General features: G+C 37.6%; 9 protein-coding genes across 9 annotated transcripts; 5 read left to right on the top strand and 4 right to left on the bottom strand. All coding sequences in view use genetic code 12, as the record gives it.

The window, feature by feature from the left end:
- CORT_0B04260 (Apl5 protein) lies at nt 1-3,156 on the top strand (the record flags this gene model as incomplete). Its single annotated transcript, XM_003867522.1, has 1 exon — nt 1-3,156. One exon carries the CDS (start codon nt 1-3, stop codon nt 3,154-3,156), a length of 3,156 nt encoding a protein of 1,051 aa, XP_003867570.1.
- A 45-nt stretch (nt 3,157-3,201) lies between these two features.
- Nucleotides 3,202-4,068, bottom strand: CORT_0B04270 (Slc1 fatty acyltransferase; the record flags this gene model as incomplete). The annotated part of the gene is made up of 1 exon (XM_003867523.1): nt 3,202-4,068. The coding sequence occupies one exon, from the start codon at nt 4,066-4,068 to the stop codon at nt 3,202-3,204; it is 867 nt and encodes a 288-aa protein (XP_003867571.1).
- Nucleotides 4,069-4,367: 299 nt separating this feature from the next.
- On the bottom strand, nt 4,368-6,062 carry CORT_0B04280 (Kri1 protein; the record flags this gene model as incomplete). Its single annotated transcript, XM_003867524.1, has 1 exon — nt 4,368-6,062. The coding sequence occupies one exon, from the start codon at nt 6,060-6,062 to the stop codon at nt 4,368-4,370; it is 1,695 nt and encodes a 564-aa protein (XP_003867572.1).
- Nucleotides 6,063-6,113: 51 nt separating this feature from the next.
- Nucleotides 6,114-8,960, bottom strand: CORT_0B04290 (Cin1 protein; the record flags this gene model as incomplete). The annotated part of the gene is made up of 1 exon (XM_003867525.1): nt 6,114-8,960. One exon carries the CDS (start codon nt 8,958-8,960, stop codon nt 6,114-6,116), a length of 2,847 nt encoding a protein of 948 aa, XP_003867573.1.
- Nucleotides 8,961-9,065: 105 nt separating this feature from the next.
- On the top strand, nt 9,066-9,353 carry CORT_0B04300 (Mrpl33 mitochondrial ribosomal protein of the large subunit; the record flags this gene model as incomplete). The annotated part of the gene is made up of 1 exon (XM_003867526.1): nt 9,066-9,353. One exon carries the CDS (start codon nt 9,066-9,068, stop codon nt 9,351-9,353), a length of 288 nt encoding a protein of 95 aa, XP_003867574.1.
- A 489-nt stretch (nt 9,354-9,842) lies between these two features.
- Nucleotides 9,843-10,031, top strand: CORT_0B04310 (hypothetical protein; the record flags this gene model as incomplete). The annotated part of the gene is made up of 1 exon (XM_003867527.1): nt 9,843-10,031. The coding sequence occupies one exon, from the start codon at nt 9,843-9,845 to the stop codon at nt 10,029-10,031; it is 189 nt and encodes a 62-aa protein (XP_003867575.1).
- Nucleotides 10,032-10,896: 865 nt separating this feature from the next.
- Nucleotides 10,897-11,454, top strand: CORT_0B04320 (hypothetical protein; the record flags this gene model as incomplete). The annotated part of the gene is made up of 1 exon (XM_003867528.1): nt 10,897-11,454. The coding sequence occupies one exon, from the start codon at nt 10,897-10,899 to the stop codon at nt 11,452-11,454; it is 558 nt and encodes a 185-aa protein (XP_003867576.1).
- A 2-nt stretch (nt 11,455-11,456) lies between these two features.
- On the bottom strand, nt 11,457-13,277 carry CORT_0B04330 (hypothetical protein; the record flags this gene model as incomplete). The annotated part of the gene is made up of 1 exon (XM_003867529.1): nt 11,457-13,277. One exon carries the CDS (start codon nt 13,275-13,277, stop codon nt 11,457-11,459), a length of 1,821 nt encoding a protein of 606 aa, XP_003867577.1.
- A 159-nt stretch (nt 13,278-13,436) lies between these two features.
- Nucleotides 13,437-14,498, top strand: CORT_0B04340 (hypothetical protein; the record flags this gene model as incomplete). Its single annotated transcript, XM_003867530.1, has 1 exon — nt 13,437-14,498. The coding sequence occupies one exon, from the start codon at nt 13,437-13,439 to the stop codon at nt 14,496-14,498; it is 1,062 nt and encodes a 353-aa protein (XP_003867578.1).
- Between the last annotated feature and the right edge of the window lie 473 nt (nt 14,499-14,971).

Here is a 14,971-nt window from a genome sequence, read left to right on the forward strand (position 1 = left end):
ATGTCTTCCTTTCAGATACAGAATTCCGAAGTATTGGCAAGACTAAAACCTTTTGGGATTCTGTTTGAGAAATCGCTCAACGATTTGATCAAGGGGATTCGAGCCCACTCGAAAGACTCACCAGAGAGTCTAGCAAAATTTTTAGATGCAGCTATTCAGGAATGCAAAACGGAATTATATAGTACGGATCTCGAGACCAAGGCAATGGCAGTTTTGAAGCTTGCATACTTGGAAATGTACGGTTTTGATATGTCGTGGTGCAACTTCCAAATATTAGAGGTAATGTCATCCAACAAGTTTCAGCAAAAGCGAATAGGATATTTGGCCGCAATTCAAAGTTTCAAAAATGAACAAGATTTGCTAATCCTTGCCACAAATCAATTTAAAAAAGATCTTAATTCGTCACAGCATGTCGAAGTGGGGTTGGCCTTGAGTGGTATTGCTTCAATTGTAACCCCCAGCTTGTCACAGGATATCAATGATGATGTTTTGATGAAATTGAACCACTCAAAGCCATATATAAGAAAGAAGGCGATACTTGCAATGTATAAAATCTTTTTACAATATCCCGACAGTTTAAGAATGAACTTTCACAGGGTTATTGAAAAATTGGATGATACTGATGTGTCAGTTGTCAGTGCTACAGTCAATGTAATCTGTGAGTTGTCAAAAAAAAATCCAAAATTGTTTCTCAATTATCTACCGAAGCTCTTCTCCATTTTGGAGGAAACCAAAAACAACTGGTTGATTATCAGGATTTTGAAATTGTTTCAAAGTTTGTCAAGAGTCGAGCCGAGGATGAAGAAGAAAATATTGCCTGCAATAATGGATCTCATGCATAGAACGCAAGCATCATCCTTGATATATGAGTGTATAAATTGCGCAGTCAATGGGCAAATGTTGTCGGCTGAGTCGTCTAAAGATAAGCAAACTGCTAAATTATGCATCCAACAGTTAATGAACTTTTTCAAAACCAAAGATTCTAATTTGAAATTTGTTGGATTGATTGCATTGATCAACATATTGAAGATATTCCCTGTCTTTATGCACAGCGTAGAGGGTGTGTCTGAAGTGATTATGGATTGCTTGAATGATCCAGATTTGATAATAAAGAAGAAAGCCCTTGAGGTTTCAAGTTACTTGGTGAATGACGAAAATATTGTCGAGGTTGTTAAAGTGATGCTACTACAGCTAATTCCCAATAGCACTAGTGTAGATGACTCACTCAAGTTGGAGGTGACTTCCAACATCTTGAGGATAGCATCAAAAGACAGTTACAGCAACATTCCAAATTTCAGGTGGTATGTCGCTGTTTTAAAAGATATTTTAAACCTTACTTTGTTGCCCATTGCATCTGGTTCTTCAGGAACGGTTTCAACAACGACATCGAAGGAAATTGCCACTCAAATTGGAAATGAAATCAGGGTTCTTGCAACCAAGGTTCCATCTATCCGACCAGTTTTATTGGAAAAAATTGTTGTTGAGGTAGTGTTGGATGAAAATGTGATGAAATTATGTCCACTCATTTTGAAAGATGTCTACTGGGTTCTCGGTGAGTATATTGATGAATTTCAAATCGGTGTAGATGATGATGACGAAGTCGGAGTCGAAAATGAAGACTTGGTTGTTAACCTAGACAAAAAGTTGTTTATCTTCAACACATTGGTGAATTACAGAATCGATGAAAAGTTGGGACTCGGTACCTCTGGTAATTTTAAAATATCGTCCATGTTGCTAACTTTACAAGAGCCCCAAGTCTTGTCCGTTTTGATTCAAGCATTGGTTAAACTTTACAATGGCATTGTGTACGACTATACCCGCGTATACTCGAATAACGGAGAGTTTTCGGAATCAAAATATAGCGAATTGTGTTATCATCTTTATCGGTTAATTGGCTTTTTGAGCAACTGGGAGAGACACTACAACTATGAGGTTCAAGAGCGTGCTTTGTCATGGTTGGAGTTTTTGAGACTCTGTCAGGAGGCAATGAATGGAGAAGATTTGTCCAAAGTGAAGAAACTTGAAATGAAGGATCTAGAGGTTTATGGAAATAAAACCAAGGTTGGCTCCATTAAAGAGAGGGATAGTTCAGACACTGAGAAGGAAGATGAGTCTAGCTCAGATGATAGCTCTAGTAGCGACGAGTATGAAAACTTGATTTTCTCCGACAATGAGAAGCCATCAAAGCCTAACTCTGTTCCGGATATTGAGCCGAACCCTTTTGCAGAACAATACCAAGAACTAAATAACAACCCGAAGAGCCTTCCTGGGTTGTTGAGTAATGTCTTGCCATCGTTCTTCAAAGCTTACATGTTGAAACCAGTGGCAAAGAATGCCCAACTCAACATTGGTTTGCCAGAAAATCTAGATTTAGACCTGGAAATTAACGAGATACCACAAGCGGGTGGCGAATTTACTAACAATGATACATATGATCTTTTCCTATCAGACTCGGAACTTTTTGAAGAGGATTTGATACAATTGTCAAGTGCTGAAACGGAATCAGAAAGGCGAATCAATCGGGAGGAACGTATGCTTCGTTTGAAAGATAGTCCCTACTATTTGGAACCAGAGAGGAAGAGCAAAACCAAAAGTAAAAGACCGGAGAAGGGGGATGAAGTACACTCAGAGTCCTCACCAGCAGCCAGTTTATCTTCGAAGAAAGAGGAACCAACTAGGTTCAAGAAAAAAAAGTCTTCAAAAATCAAGAAGGAAAAGGTGCTCATTCTCGATGAAGAGTCGGTTGAAGGTGCCGCGGACCTCCCACAGGAACAAATCACTGAACCCAGCAAAAAGTCAAAAGGGAAGAAGAATGCTTTAAAGATTGATTCATCGAAATTGGATGATTTTGATCTTCTTGCAGCAGAACCTGTAAATGCTTCGAATGAAGAGTATGACATTGATTTAGAAGTCTTACGAGCAAAATTGTCTCAAACATCAATTGACAAACCAAAAAAGAAGAAGAAGGCCAGAAGGACTGATAAGAAGGACCAACTCCTAGAAGTTGGTCCAAGTGAAGCAACGGATAAAGAACGTGAGCAAATGCAAGAGGATAACAAGCCATCTACCAAGGACGCTTCTACAACAGATTCCTCGATTATCACGGTTAAGCCAATGAAGAAGAAAACAAAAAAAAAAGCGGTCATTATTGAATGATGAAATGTTTATTGAGATCACTATGCCCGTTTCTCGCTAGCGTATCTAATCTCCTGAAATTAAAGGTGTATTTTCACTGATAACCTCAACCTCTGTATCTGTCTCGACATCTTCCTCTGGTGGTTGGAATTCCTCGTTTGGTTTAACTCCAGGAGCACAGGAGTACCCCACTTTTTGCAAGGTTTTGATCATGTCACTTCTCACTTTTTCACAGCATTTGGTAACGTCTTCGTTCGTTTCCAAATCCTTCGTAGGTACTGGAGGCAAGACTTCAATTTGAATCTCCCCAGTATTGAAAATCTTTCTCTTTGCATTGAAAATGGTAGATGTGTTTGAGACAACCACAGGTATTATTGGGATTCCAGCCTGCCTAGCCAAATGGAAAGCACCCTTTTTGAATGGCAACATATTCAACTTCTCTGTGCCCGACCTGGTACCTTCTGGAAACATGAATAATGCACGCCGTTGTTGTTTCAATAACTGTAATGCACCATCCAACACTTTTTTGGCTTTGCTTGACCTTGCCCTGTCTAAGAAAAAGGTACCACTAAGAGCCATAAACCAACCCAAAAATGGTACATATGCCAATGACTTTTTACTTGTCACTGTATATCCAGGTTGAAAGATTCTCCCCAATACTTGAACATCTAATGCAGATTGATGGTTTGAGACAACAACAGCCGGCAAGTTTTTCAAATAGTGTTCATTCTTCACCTTTATGTTGATACCAAGGAAAAGTTTCAAAGAATAAAAGAATGCTCTGGCCACTGTGTATTGTGCATAATCAACCTTACCTACTAGCCTCAACGCTATCGATGCAATGACCCCATATATTGCACACCCAGCAAGAAGAGCACCAAAAATTACTGATTTTAAGTAAAACTTAACTGTCTGATAAAGTGAGCCTGCCATTAAGTTCTGGTGGTGTTGAGATACAAACGAAAGTGGATTGTTGGTGATAGGTAATGTGAAATTTTGGTTGGGTTTTTGATTCTCTTTTTTTCTTTGTTTCCAAATTGAGTAAATTATTCGTTGGAGATTTGTTGGATTTTGGAAGTACTCTTTACTCTTGATGCATTGGGGTAAACATTAGTGAGAAGGATATAGAGTTCATTGTAGATATAGACCAGTCAAATGCTTTTTCAGGCTAAACTGTAAGTTTCCTGATCCCGTAAAGGTTTAAAGATAAAGTTTTACCGGTTCTACCCAAACTATTTAGATTTGTGACTACGCTTCGTGCCTTTTTGTTTAGCCGCATCATCTGCAGGGATCCAAATTTCACCATCTTTTGCATCTTCTGGTATATTTAGGTTTTTGAATGTCTCTTTTCTCCATTCTTGTAGATGCTTCTTCTTTGTATATTTACGTTTATCTTTGAGACGTAGTTCCTTGGGTCGATAAGGTGCAAATTTTTTGATCCCAATAAAACTGTTTAATTGTTTGTCATCTGCTAATAAAATTTCTCTAGTGGATAAGCCAAATGACTCGGGTGAAACTTCTCTGTATTTGAACTTTATTTCACCTGCGTCTTTCTTGCGACCTCGTTCTTCCTCTTCTTCAACTTCTTCCTGTATTTTGAGAGTGTTTGCATCAACAATTTCTAGAGCCCTAGTTCTCAAGGCCTCCTTCTCCTTCTTTAATGAGCTCTTTTCTTTCAATTTCTCCTTCTTTGCTTTCTTTTTCTGCGGCTCCTCTTCGACGTCCATATTGTCAGCGTCCTCATCGTCGTCAGACTCATCATCCATACCCTCCATTAAGTCGTCGTCCCAAGTTGGCTTTTCAATCTCAGCTCCATAGTATTGTTCATTGAATATTTCCGCCATTCTATTGTCCCAATCCGCATCGTCAAAGTCTTCATTTAATAATGAGTCACCAAATACTTTTTGAATAACCTCATCGCTCACCTCATTACCAACAGCCTCCTTGATCTTTGCTAAACGGTCTACAACTTTGTTCAATTTTGCTGTTTTCTTTTTTCTCAACAATTCAGCCTTATGCTCTTCAACTTTCTTCTTTTCCTCGTGTGCCTTTTCTCTAGCCCTTTTACGAGAATTGGTCTTACCCCTTCGTAATGTAGCTTGATTTCTTGCATATGAAATTATCTCAGTCGAATTAGCATCTTCGTATCTAAAATTGTAAGCCTTTTCAAAATCTTCCACGGCATTATCAAAATCCTCTTCATCGTTTCTATCAATTTGATCAAGATCAATCATTTTATCGCCCTGTTTAGGTATCCATGCTTTTTGGTCTAAGAAAGCTGAGAGGAATGCATTCTGATCTTTCTCAGGATCAGGCAAGTTCTGGGTATTTTCTTCAACTTCTTCCCCTTTTTCTTTTTTTTTCAAAAATCCGTCTTCTCTGTCATCACCATCGTCCTCTTCATCGAAGGCATTGTTAATATAATTCAATAACTTGTCCCTTTCCTCTTTTTGTTCAGTTGCAAAAGATTTCACACCGTCTACGGTTTCATTCTCATCGAATTCTTTGTATGCTCCATCGATCAAGTTCTGGCGATGATAATCTTTCAAAAACATTGGCTTTTCTCCTTGCTTTTTCACGAGTATGTCATCTGATTCTGGGTCCTTGAAAAACTTCAAATTTGGATCAAGTAGTGATTTTGGGTCGGATTTTATTTTTTCCAATACTTTATTGATACCTCGTTCAACTTCATCAGTAATCAAATCTCCAAACTCATCTTCCTCTTCTTCATCTGATGTGGTAGATTCTGAGTGGGATTCTGGAGTTTGATCATTAGGAGCCGTTGGTGCGACGACTTTCGTATCAACAAGTGAACTGCCGGTCTCGGTGTTTGATTGCTTCAAAGCTTGCTCTTTAGCCTTCTTGGTTGCTGACTTCTTTCTAGGCATTGTTGATCCTACAAGTGTTTGAACAGATGAGATGATCATCTGAAAATCGCACTGAAAAATATATATGAGCGCTACCGGGGTCACAATAATTTATCCTAGAATTTCCTCTATAAATGCTATATCGGAGTGTTTGACATCAAGCCAATCAATCTTTTCATAACGCAGAAATGAAGTGTCATCCACAACTTCAAAAAGTATACTTTCACCAATAAATGCCCCGAGTTCCTTCGATGGATGATTTCTCAAAATCCACAAAAATCGGTCATAAACTCTCTGCCTTAGTTCAGGGCACCTTTGTGATATGTGGAAAAATATTTGCAACACCGTCATGATTCTAGTTAAATTTTTAGTATTAATGTGCAAATTGTAGCATTTCACGAAAAGATTCTGATAATTGAGTTCGTTTTTGAATTGATAGTTTGAATCAAATACTTTGAGGATCATTTGCAACACCATTGATACAAGTTTTGCTTCTCGTTTGCTTCCAGTGCCAGTTCGCTTCAAAAATGCGAGCCAGATTTCAAAATCCTCTTCGTTGGGTCCATAAATCAATAGTTCACGAAACGATTCATTTATGGTTTTTGTGTGTCCGACGAATGATCCGCAAGTAAAAGCCACACCTCGCCAAAATTCAACTTTAAATTGGTGATTCTTTACTGTACCATAATACAGGAAAAAACTTCGCCAACTGAAATCTCTCCCTGTCAATGCCTTAAAAGATAAATGACGAATCTTGTCCATCAACTCACCGCTCAACCGTATCAACTTCATTTTGATAGTATCATCAATGAAGCTATTCTTTAGTACCAACTTAATCGCAGCTATTCTAACCTTAGATCCTACATCCCCCTGATCTGTAGTTGTGTAATCATCAAAATGGTCGTAAACATCGTGCAATTTAAAAAAGACTGGTATGTTAGCGATGAGGTTATCGATCAAATTTGCGCGGACAATGGTGTCAACGCGGTCATCCTTCATTAGTTTCATAAGTTGCTCGTACTGATGTTGCATGAGATCAGGAAAATCGAATATCGTACATGAAAGATTGCGGTCGTGGGGTAAATGATATAATATTTCATGCATGGGTAACTCTTTTTGATTTAAAATCACTTGTCTTATATCTTCAACAAGGTTGGCGTATTTCAGAATCTTTAACAAATTGTGCCAATCTAATTCGCTCAACTGCTTAAATTTTAGGCAAAATAGATACCCTCTTATCATTTCAAGTTTAGACTCATCAAACACAAAATTGTCGAATGCATGACACCCTTCTTTAAGGTCATCCAATTGGAATAAAACGTGCCACCTGTTGGCCATTCTCAATCTGGTGACGATTTGGTTGAAATTGGTTGTACTTTTAGGAACTAATTCTAGCGCTTTGGGTTGCTTGAGCAACTTATTTAAGTAGAGCCCATCTCCATCCTCTTCGCAAATCACATCAACCAACGGTGCGATGAGAAAGCTTAAGTCAATATCATGATAAAAGGAATCAATAAATTGGTAGCAAATGTGCTGATCTAGTCGCAAATAGTCTAGTTTTGAAACAAAATTTACAATGAACTCGCCCGTGTTAGTGGTGTTTACTAATTCTTTACCCAACCTGCCTAACATCTCCTGCATTACAGCAACGCTACATCTCTTCAATAGCAATTCATCAAACGCCAACATTTGTAATAGGTTAACAAATACATTTGCTAATATGGGTAAGCTCCGTTTCAAATTGCGCACAACAGACCATAGTAGAAAGCAAGCTGAGTCTCTAACTTGACTCCCTATAGTGATTGTTCCCTTAAAGACCTTGAAAAATAAATACCTTGATGCAAGCTGAATACATTCCGACTGAAATTGCATTGGTAAGTTCTTGGACAATGAAATGTATCCTAATGTCAACAAAATTGTATGAAGTTTGGGTACATTTGTTTCCTCTGTGTTAACGAGGCCTAAGATGAATTGTATCAATTGATTTTGATAATTTACAGCAGTATAGGATAGCTGCTCAACAATGGTGGATATTGCCTTTGCCATGGTATATCGAAGATTTGTCTCAAATGTTATATCACTTAGTAAAATATCGTTTATTAAATTGTTAATCACCTCAGCCACATCAATAAACAGTCCACGTTTGATATGGTTGACTGTCAATTTGCTCAAAATTTTGATGGAAAATATCAAACTCATATTTGATATGTGGGATTCTAGTATATCACCCATGATGCATGAGTATACACCTGTGATTTGTACCTGGCTAAGTTCAACCCGCTTCAAAAGTTTATTCACAACCAAGAATGATCCCAACTTCTGGCTAGGGCTTGCTTCAGACCAAGAATTTACCATAGATTCCAAAAAGGAATTGAGCATATCTTGGCAGTCCGGTCTAGAGAGTAGTCTTGAATACAAGATCAGTGCAGCGACCTGGGTTCTGGATACATTAGCAAATCTTGTCAATGAAACTTGAGCAGTTTCTTTCAACCTCTCGCGTAAATCTGCCCCGATAGTCTCTATTGGAAAAGGAACTAGAACCAAATTACACAACCATAGTAAGCTAACAAACTTGATAGCCTCGCTTGAATCTCGACACCTATCAATCAAATGGTCAAGAAGATAAACATCACTCGAAAAAAACAAAGCCACAGTTTTGAAACTGCATACCTTTGCAAACGCGTATATGACATTGCCAATGAGTTCACCATTCAAAGTGTCTTCTAGGAATAAAGCGCTCAACTCTCTTATATAATCCCCAAGTTGTTTCTCAAGTAATTTAGGTTGAAGTTCAAACTCGTTGACAATGACGGCCAATCTCGCACTTACCGACTGGTAAATGATACGTTTATCACTTTCTCGAAGAACCAATGCATTTTTGAGTTCCGCAATCAAACCTCTTATCTCCACATGCAATTGAGGACTTTTTTTGATAACTTGATTGTTCAAGTCGTCCATAACCAAAGTGGTGAAAACTTAATGCACTACCAAACGGATCGCGACTTGAAAAAAAATTTCATCACAAACAAGATCAAAGATTAGATCAATCACTACTCATCAAACATGTCTTCCTCCAGGCAACTATATTACAAAGTCACTCAAATACGTTCCTCGATAGGAATGCCTCCAACAACACGACGCACATTAGAAGCTTTGGGATTGAAAAGAAGAAATCAAACTATATATGCAAAGTGTGATGTATCATCTGCTCATTCGCTAGCAAAAGTCAAAGAATTGGTAAAAATAGAAGTCACTGACCAGAAGAAGACAAGGGAAGAGATCAACCAGGAAAGAAAGTGGAAGAGTGGTTTTGAGGTAATTCCTGAAGGCACGAGAAAAGTATATAATTAAATTTTTGTAAATAGTGGGCTAATCAATCAAAAAAATAAGGATCGAGCAAGGATCTGAGTTGATAAACTAGCTACTAGGTATATCAAAGGATGTAGACTAATATCCACTCAATCAGAGCAGCAATTGGTACTCTTTAAACTTTTTCATACTCTATTTACATCACAGCGATCGTGATTGGTTACAATGAGAAATATTCCTGCATATAACTTCGTGATGTATTATATTTTGAAAAAAAAATTATGTACGGCCAATGGGGATGAAAACATATGATGTACCAAAGCTTTATTCAACTATTACATTTCTAGTGTCACAAGGAAATTGAAACATCCCCTTAGTTGATGTCATATTTATTCTTAAAGGCCATCATCTACCACCCAAGACCAACCTAAAGGTATTCACGAAAGGAACAATCACTCACTAAACTGCTAACTATTGATTTACCGGAGATATATTCAATAACATATCCAATACAACCACACATATCACACAATGTTTACATATATAAAGGCAAGTCAGCGAAATAGGCTAACACAATCACTTTTTACAACTACGTTTGGCATTTGTTTTTTGCTAGTGGGCGCCAATTCAGTTATACCATGTCCGGTGGATAGTCGCTATGATAGTGAAACCAACGAAAGGCTACAGAAACAAGAGGAACTTGTAAATAGGTCGAAATAATAAATGACAGGGTTTAACAGGAATGGTGATTAACTTGGCTCAATTTGTATTACACTTCTCTCTTCATTTAGTAAATCTAAGGTTATCAACTGGCAACTGGTTCACCTATATAGCCTGGACTGTATTGGACTATACACGTAGCGAAATACGAAAAATTGACTGATACGTTGTTAAGAACTTGGAGTAAATTTCCAAGAACACGAAGCAGTAATAATTCATCTTGGTCGAAGAGATCAAGCAATGCTATACAAGACTTTGGAGAATAATCTCTCGACTCAGGGACCAGTGCACAATCTCCGTCTGCATGTACTGCAGTTTCGATTGTATGCCATGTTGATAGACATCGTGCCTATTTCATTCTGTGAACATTTTAACGAATAAGGAATTAGAATGGAATGAGCTTAAATCTGGCTAGTAGGCGCGAGTTGTAGTGTACCACGGTAATATTAATCGTGTCTGCGCCTTGTTGGAGATAGATACTTTATTTTGTAATTACAGGACATTCATTAAAACTACTTTACGAGCTCTACAATTCTAAAATTACCAACAGATTGCTGCTAAATTATTGCAATTTTTCAGCCATGTCAAAACAGTACTGTATGTAAATTCCACCAACAAAGATATGTCCCCCGCTCACTGAATGAGTAAATAACAATCTTGATTTTTGTAGAGAGGACGTATTGAGTATGTCTTCTCCTAGCATAAACTGGTGCACGAGTTGCAAAAAAAAGAGCCACAAACACAAAAGCAAAAGACTTTTTACCCGATAAAGCCAAATAATAAATAAAACTATAAAAGACCCATATAAATTTATCAGTGAACAAACTTTTCTATAATTACTTCTCTTTTCAGCATATATCAACCTATGCCAAAGATGAGATCACCAAGTAATATACAAAACGAACTGCCCAAGAAACAACAGCGCAATTGCAAGACTTCAACTAACTCGGTGACTTCGTACGATTACAATGATGAACCTATTGGAAAAGTGTTCACTGACAAGAAATTCATAGATCCATTACATGGACTTTTGGTCAAAAATCAACGACTTTTATCAAAAATAAGAATTGAGCTTCCATATGCTTCCTTGAATAATCTCAACCAATCAGGTATCAAAAGTAAGGTTGACTTTCCCATCTTTGAAGACGAACAGAAATTAACTAGTAACACCGCCACATCAAAGACTTCAAGAGAGCAAGACTCACCCCGTCAAACAAAGGAGGAATCCGGAGACAACCTTGCTTGCCACGCAAATAATATTCTTCGCATGGCCATTGATTCAACGATGATGAGTTCAATGAATTCAATTACGTTGCAAAATATCAACAGCGAATCATTTGATGAAAATGGATATCCAAAGGAAAGTGGAGTAGCAAGAATTGAGATTAATGAGGAAGAAATTCGAGCTGCAATAAATGGGTGAAATCAGTATACAGGGAGAATCGCTTTCAATTTAGCCAAATCGTCCAGGTCATGTTTTTCGTGGTACTTGTTGTGACTCTTGAAACCAGTTTTATTCAAAATGTTATCCTCATTGGCTTTAACATGAAACGAATTAACTGCAGCTTTAATGTTATCATTTTCAAGGAGATGATATTTCAATTGACCGACAGTACCCTCGTCAGGTAAATCTTTGACAGTTTGCTTCATTGTGCCCTGTAAAGCAGCATGATCTTGATAATAGTTCCAAAGGAAATAAAGCACTGGAGGTTCGTAATAACCCCGTATCGAACAATTAATCATCCATGAATACATTTGCGGGGATGGTTTGATATCAATACTTTTTAGATATTTTAAATAATGCACTGCACAGCGCTTGGAGGAAGATTTGGACAAGGAGTACAAAATCAGATTGAATGACAGTTTAGTCAAATCTTTTATGCTAGCGGGGTTTGCAAAATGCAAAGCTGATAATGTTTGTACAATTCCGCTATGGTTTAAGTATGTGGCCACGTAATTTAATAAACAATCAATGAAGATTGATCTTGTTGTTGGATGTAAATGCTGTGTGTATTCCATTTTCTGAACAACGAAGTCATAGAGTGTGTCTGTTTTTGCTAGTGAAAGTTGATCACTTCTGGTTTTCGGTTTTAATACTTCAGAATCAGAAGATTCCGACTGGCTTATCGGTTTGTAGTTTGCAAACTTTTGATGCGTTGCTCTAAACAAATCAGCAGACACCATATCTCCGCTTACATCTTTCCTAGCGAATACATCAATTAGGTCTAGAATTTCTTCGAAACTTGTTCCATTATTTTCAGTGCTATAACAATGACTTTCAATAATTCGGATACAAAGTTCCTTGTTCAATGCTGCACCTCCGGCAACTATTTTATGAAAGAAGTGACTTTCAATCAAATCTATTGTCAGAGTTGTATCTCCATGTATGGCCAAGACTTGAAGAACCTGCATTAAAAGAGAATTGGTCATTGAATCAAATATCTTGTTTGTCTCTGGCATCAAGGATAAAACGGCTTCTTCAAGGCTAATCTTTCCATTTGAGAATCCCTCCATTATGTACCTAGTGTAGACTTCCTTTACTATTGGATAGTTGTTATTTTCAAGACCCAATTGTAAAATCTCTGTCCATAACTCATCCGAAAGATCAATTTGCTTATCCAGCAAGATTTTGAATACAGAATGCAATCTCGTCATATCATTAGACTTAAGTAGGGTCCTGAATACTAAAGTCAATGGAATTTCCGATTCCTTAAGAAATTTCACAACGTATTGAGAAGCAAGGTCTACCTGGTTGGTATTCAATAACCAGCAGACGTAGCTCAGGTTATATACCGACACCATTTCCTCATTGTACATGTTCTTCCACTGTGCATTGAAGTTTAATAGCTCAACTTGAGATCGATTGAAACGAAATTGGTATATATATGCCCAATCTATAAGCTCTTTTTCCCGTTCTTTTGTTTCCCTTTTACGAAATCGCATCCAAAAGTTGTTGGAGACATTGAAATTCTGATCAATACAGTTTTTAAGGAACATAGTGAATGATGAAATGGGAAGCTTTTGGATGTATGTGGCCAAACTTTCCCTGTCATTTATCTCAGATAGGCATTGGAGAATCTTGGAGTTTGTATAGGTCTTACTTGATTGGTTCTGCCGTCTGGAATTGGAGTTTTGAATTGATTGAGGATTAGTGTGTTGTACAACGTTGCTATATCGTCGAACACTAGAGTTTTGAGTAAGCCTTTGGAATTTTAAGCACCAGTTTAATGCATCCTGTGAACGCATATGACTCTGCTAATATTTTGTCAAGGTATATGGAAGGTCTGTTGTAAGACTACCATCAAAGAAATGTTCCGAACAGATCTAAGCTGCATCCATTTTTTTTCTTAGTCTATGTAAGAATGCCTTTCTCATGCAAAACCACCACCAAATTTACCTTTCATAATGACATCAATTTCAAGATCATTTGCTACGGCAGCTAAAACGAAGCCTCAATTCAATGTATTTGATAGATCAACGAAGCTTTTGCAGCGGTCGAGAACACCAAAACTTAACCCAGAACTATCACGAAAGAAAGATTACTTGAGAGACGACATTGCTGTCAAAACAATTGAACGATTAGCTTTCATCACTAAGCCCTTTGACAAAGCCCTAGACTTTGGCAGTCACGGTGGGAACTTATTGAAACAGCTTTGTACGGAGAGCCATGTTCCGCCACAATTGCAAGCCGATGAGATCGAGGTAAAGATTATCGACCAGTTGAATAAGGATAAAAACTTGGTACGAAACAAAATCAAGGAGCTTGTGTTGTTTGATTCATCGAAGGAGATATTAGATAGAGACAACGATCAGAAGTTTGACTTCGAATTCGCTGGAAAAGTAAAGAAAGTAGTTGGTGATGAGGAAAAGTTTGACCACGAGATATTACAAGAGTCAAACGCCTTCGACTTAGTGGTATCCAACCTAAGTTTACATTGGATAAATGATCTCCCTCAATGCTTAGCAAACATTAACAGAATACTAAAACCTGATGGCTTATTTATGGGTACTCTTTTTGGAGGCGATACTTTGTACGAATTACGCACATCGTTGCAGTTAGCAGAGCTTGAAAGGAAAGGGGGAATTTCTCCTCGTGTCTCCCCACTAGTTCGTTTGAATGATGTGGGGTCCCTTTTGAATAAAGCTGGTTTCAGCTTGTTGACGATTGATTCGGAGGACATTGTTGTTGGGGGATTTCCTGATATAGTTACTGTTTGCGAGGATTTACAAGCCATGGGAGAACAAAATGCTGTCTTGTCTCGAGCAAACAACTTGCCCAAAGATGTATTGTTAGCAGCTAATGAAATATACAAGAGTTTGCATGGAGAGGTACAACCTGATGGAAAAGTATTACTTCCTGCCACATTTAACGTAATTTTTATGATTGGTTGGAAAAAGAGTGAAACACAACCCCAACCGTTGCAAAGAGGAACAGGAGAAGTAAACTTGAAGGAAGTATTGCAGTGAACAATTGAGCTAGAGAAGAAAATACAATTTGGATGATGGAATTTCTACGTAGTTCGTAATAACTTAAAAGCTATTTCAAACGCACATGACCAGTACCAATATTTCGAGTTATACTTATAAAGCTGCTGAGGGCATCTTAACTACGAAATTTGTCCTAAATATGAGTAAGAGAGAATGGAATGATTTTCAGATACAAAATGGAATCGTTCTATGTCTTTGATGTAGAGTCTTTGTTGATAAGTATATTTCACAAGAAAAATCATTTGAAAATAATAATTCGTTTTGTGCTATGTTGCGGAAAAGGAAAGCACGGCTAAAGAAATTAAATTTCCGCGTGAACGTCCACCCAATTTTAAGTTAAGAAAGAGATAAACAAGCATAATGCCAAGAGACCACAATATGTTCTCCTAGTACCTCATACGTATAGACTTATATGACCATATTACCAGAAGTTATGGATGACATCGTTTAAT

Source organism: Candida orthopsilosis (assembly GCF_000315875.1).
Source record: "Candida orthopsilosis Co 90-125, chromosome 2 draft sequence".
In the NCBI taxonomy this organism is placed as follows: domain Eukaryota; kingdom Fungi; phylum Ascomycota; class Pichiomycetes; order Serinales; family Debaryomycetaceae; genus Lodderomyces; species Lodderomyces orthopsilosis.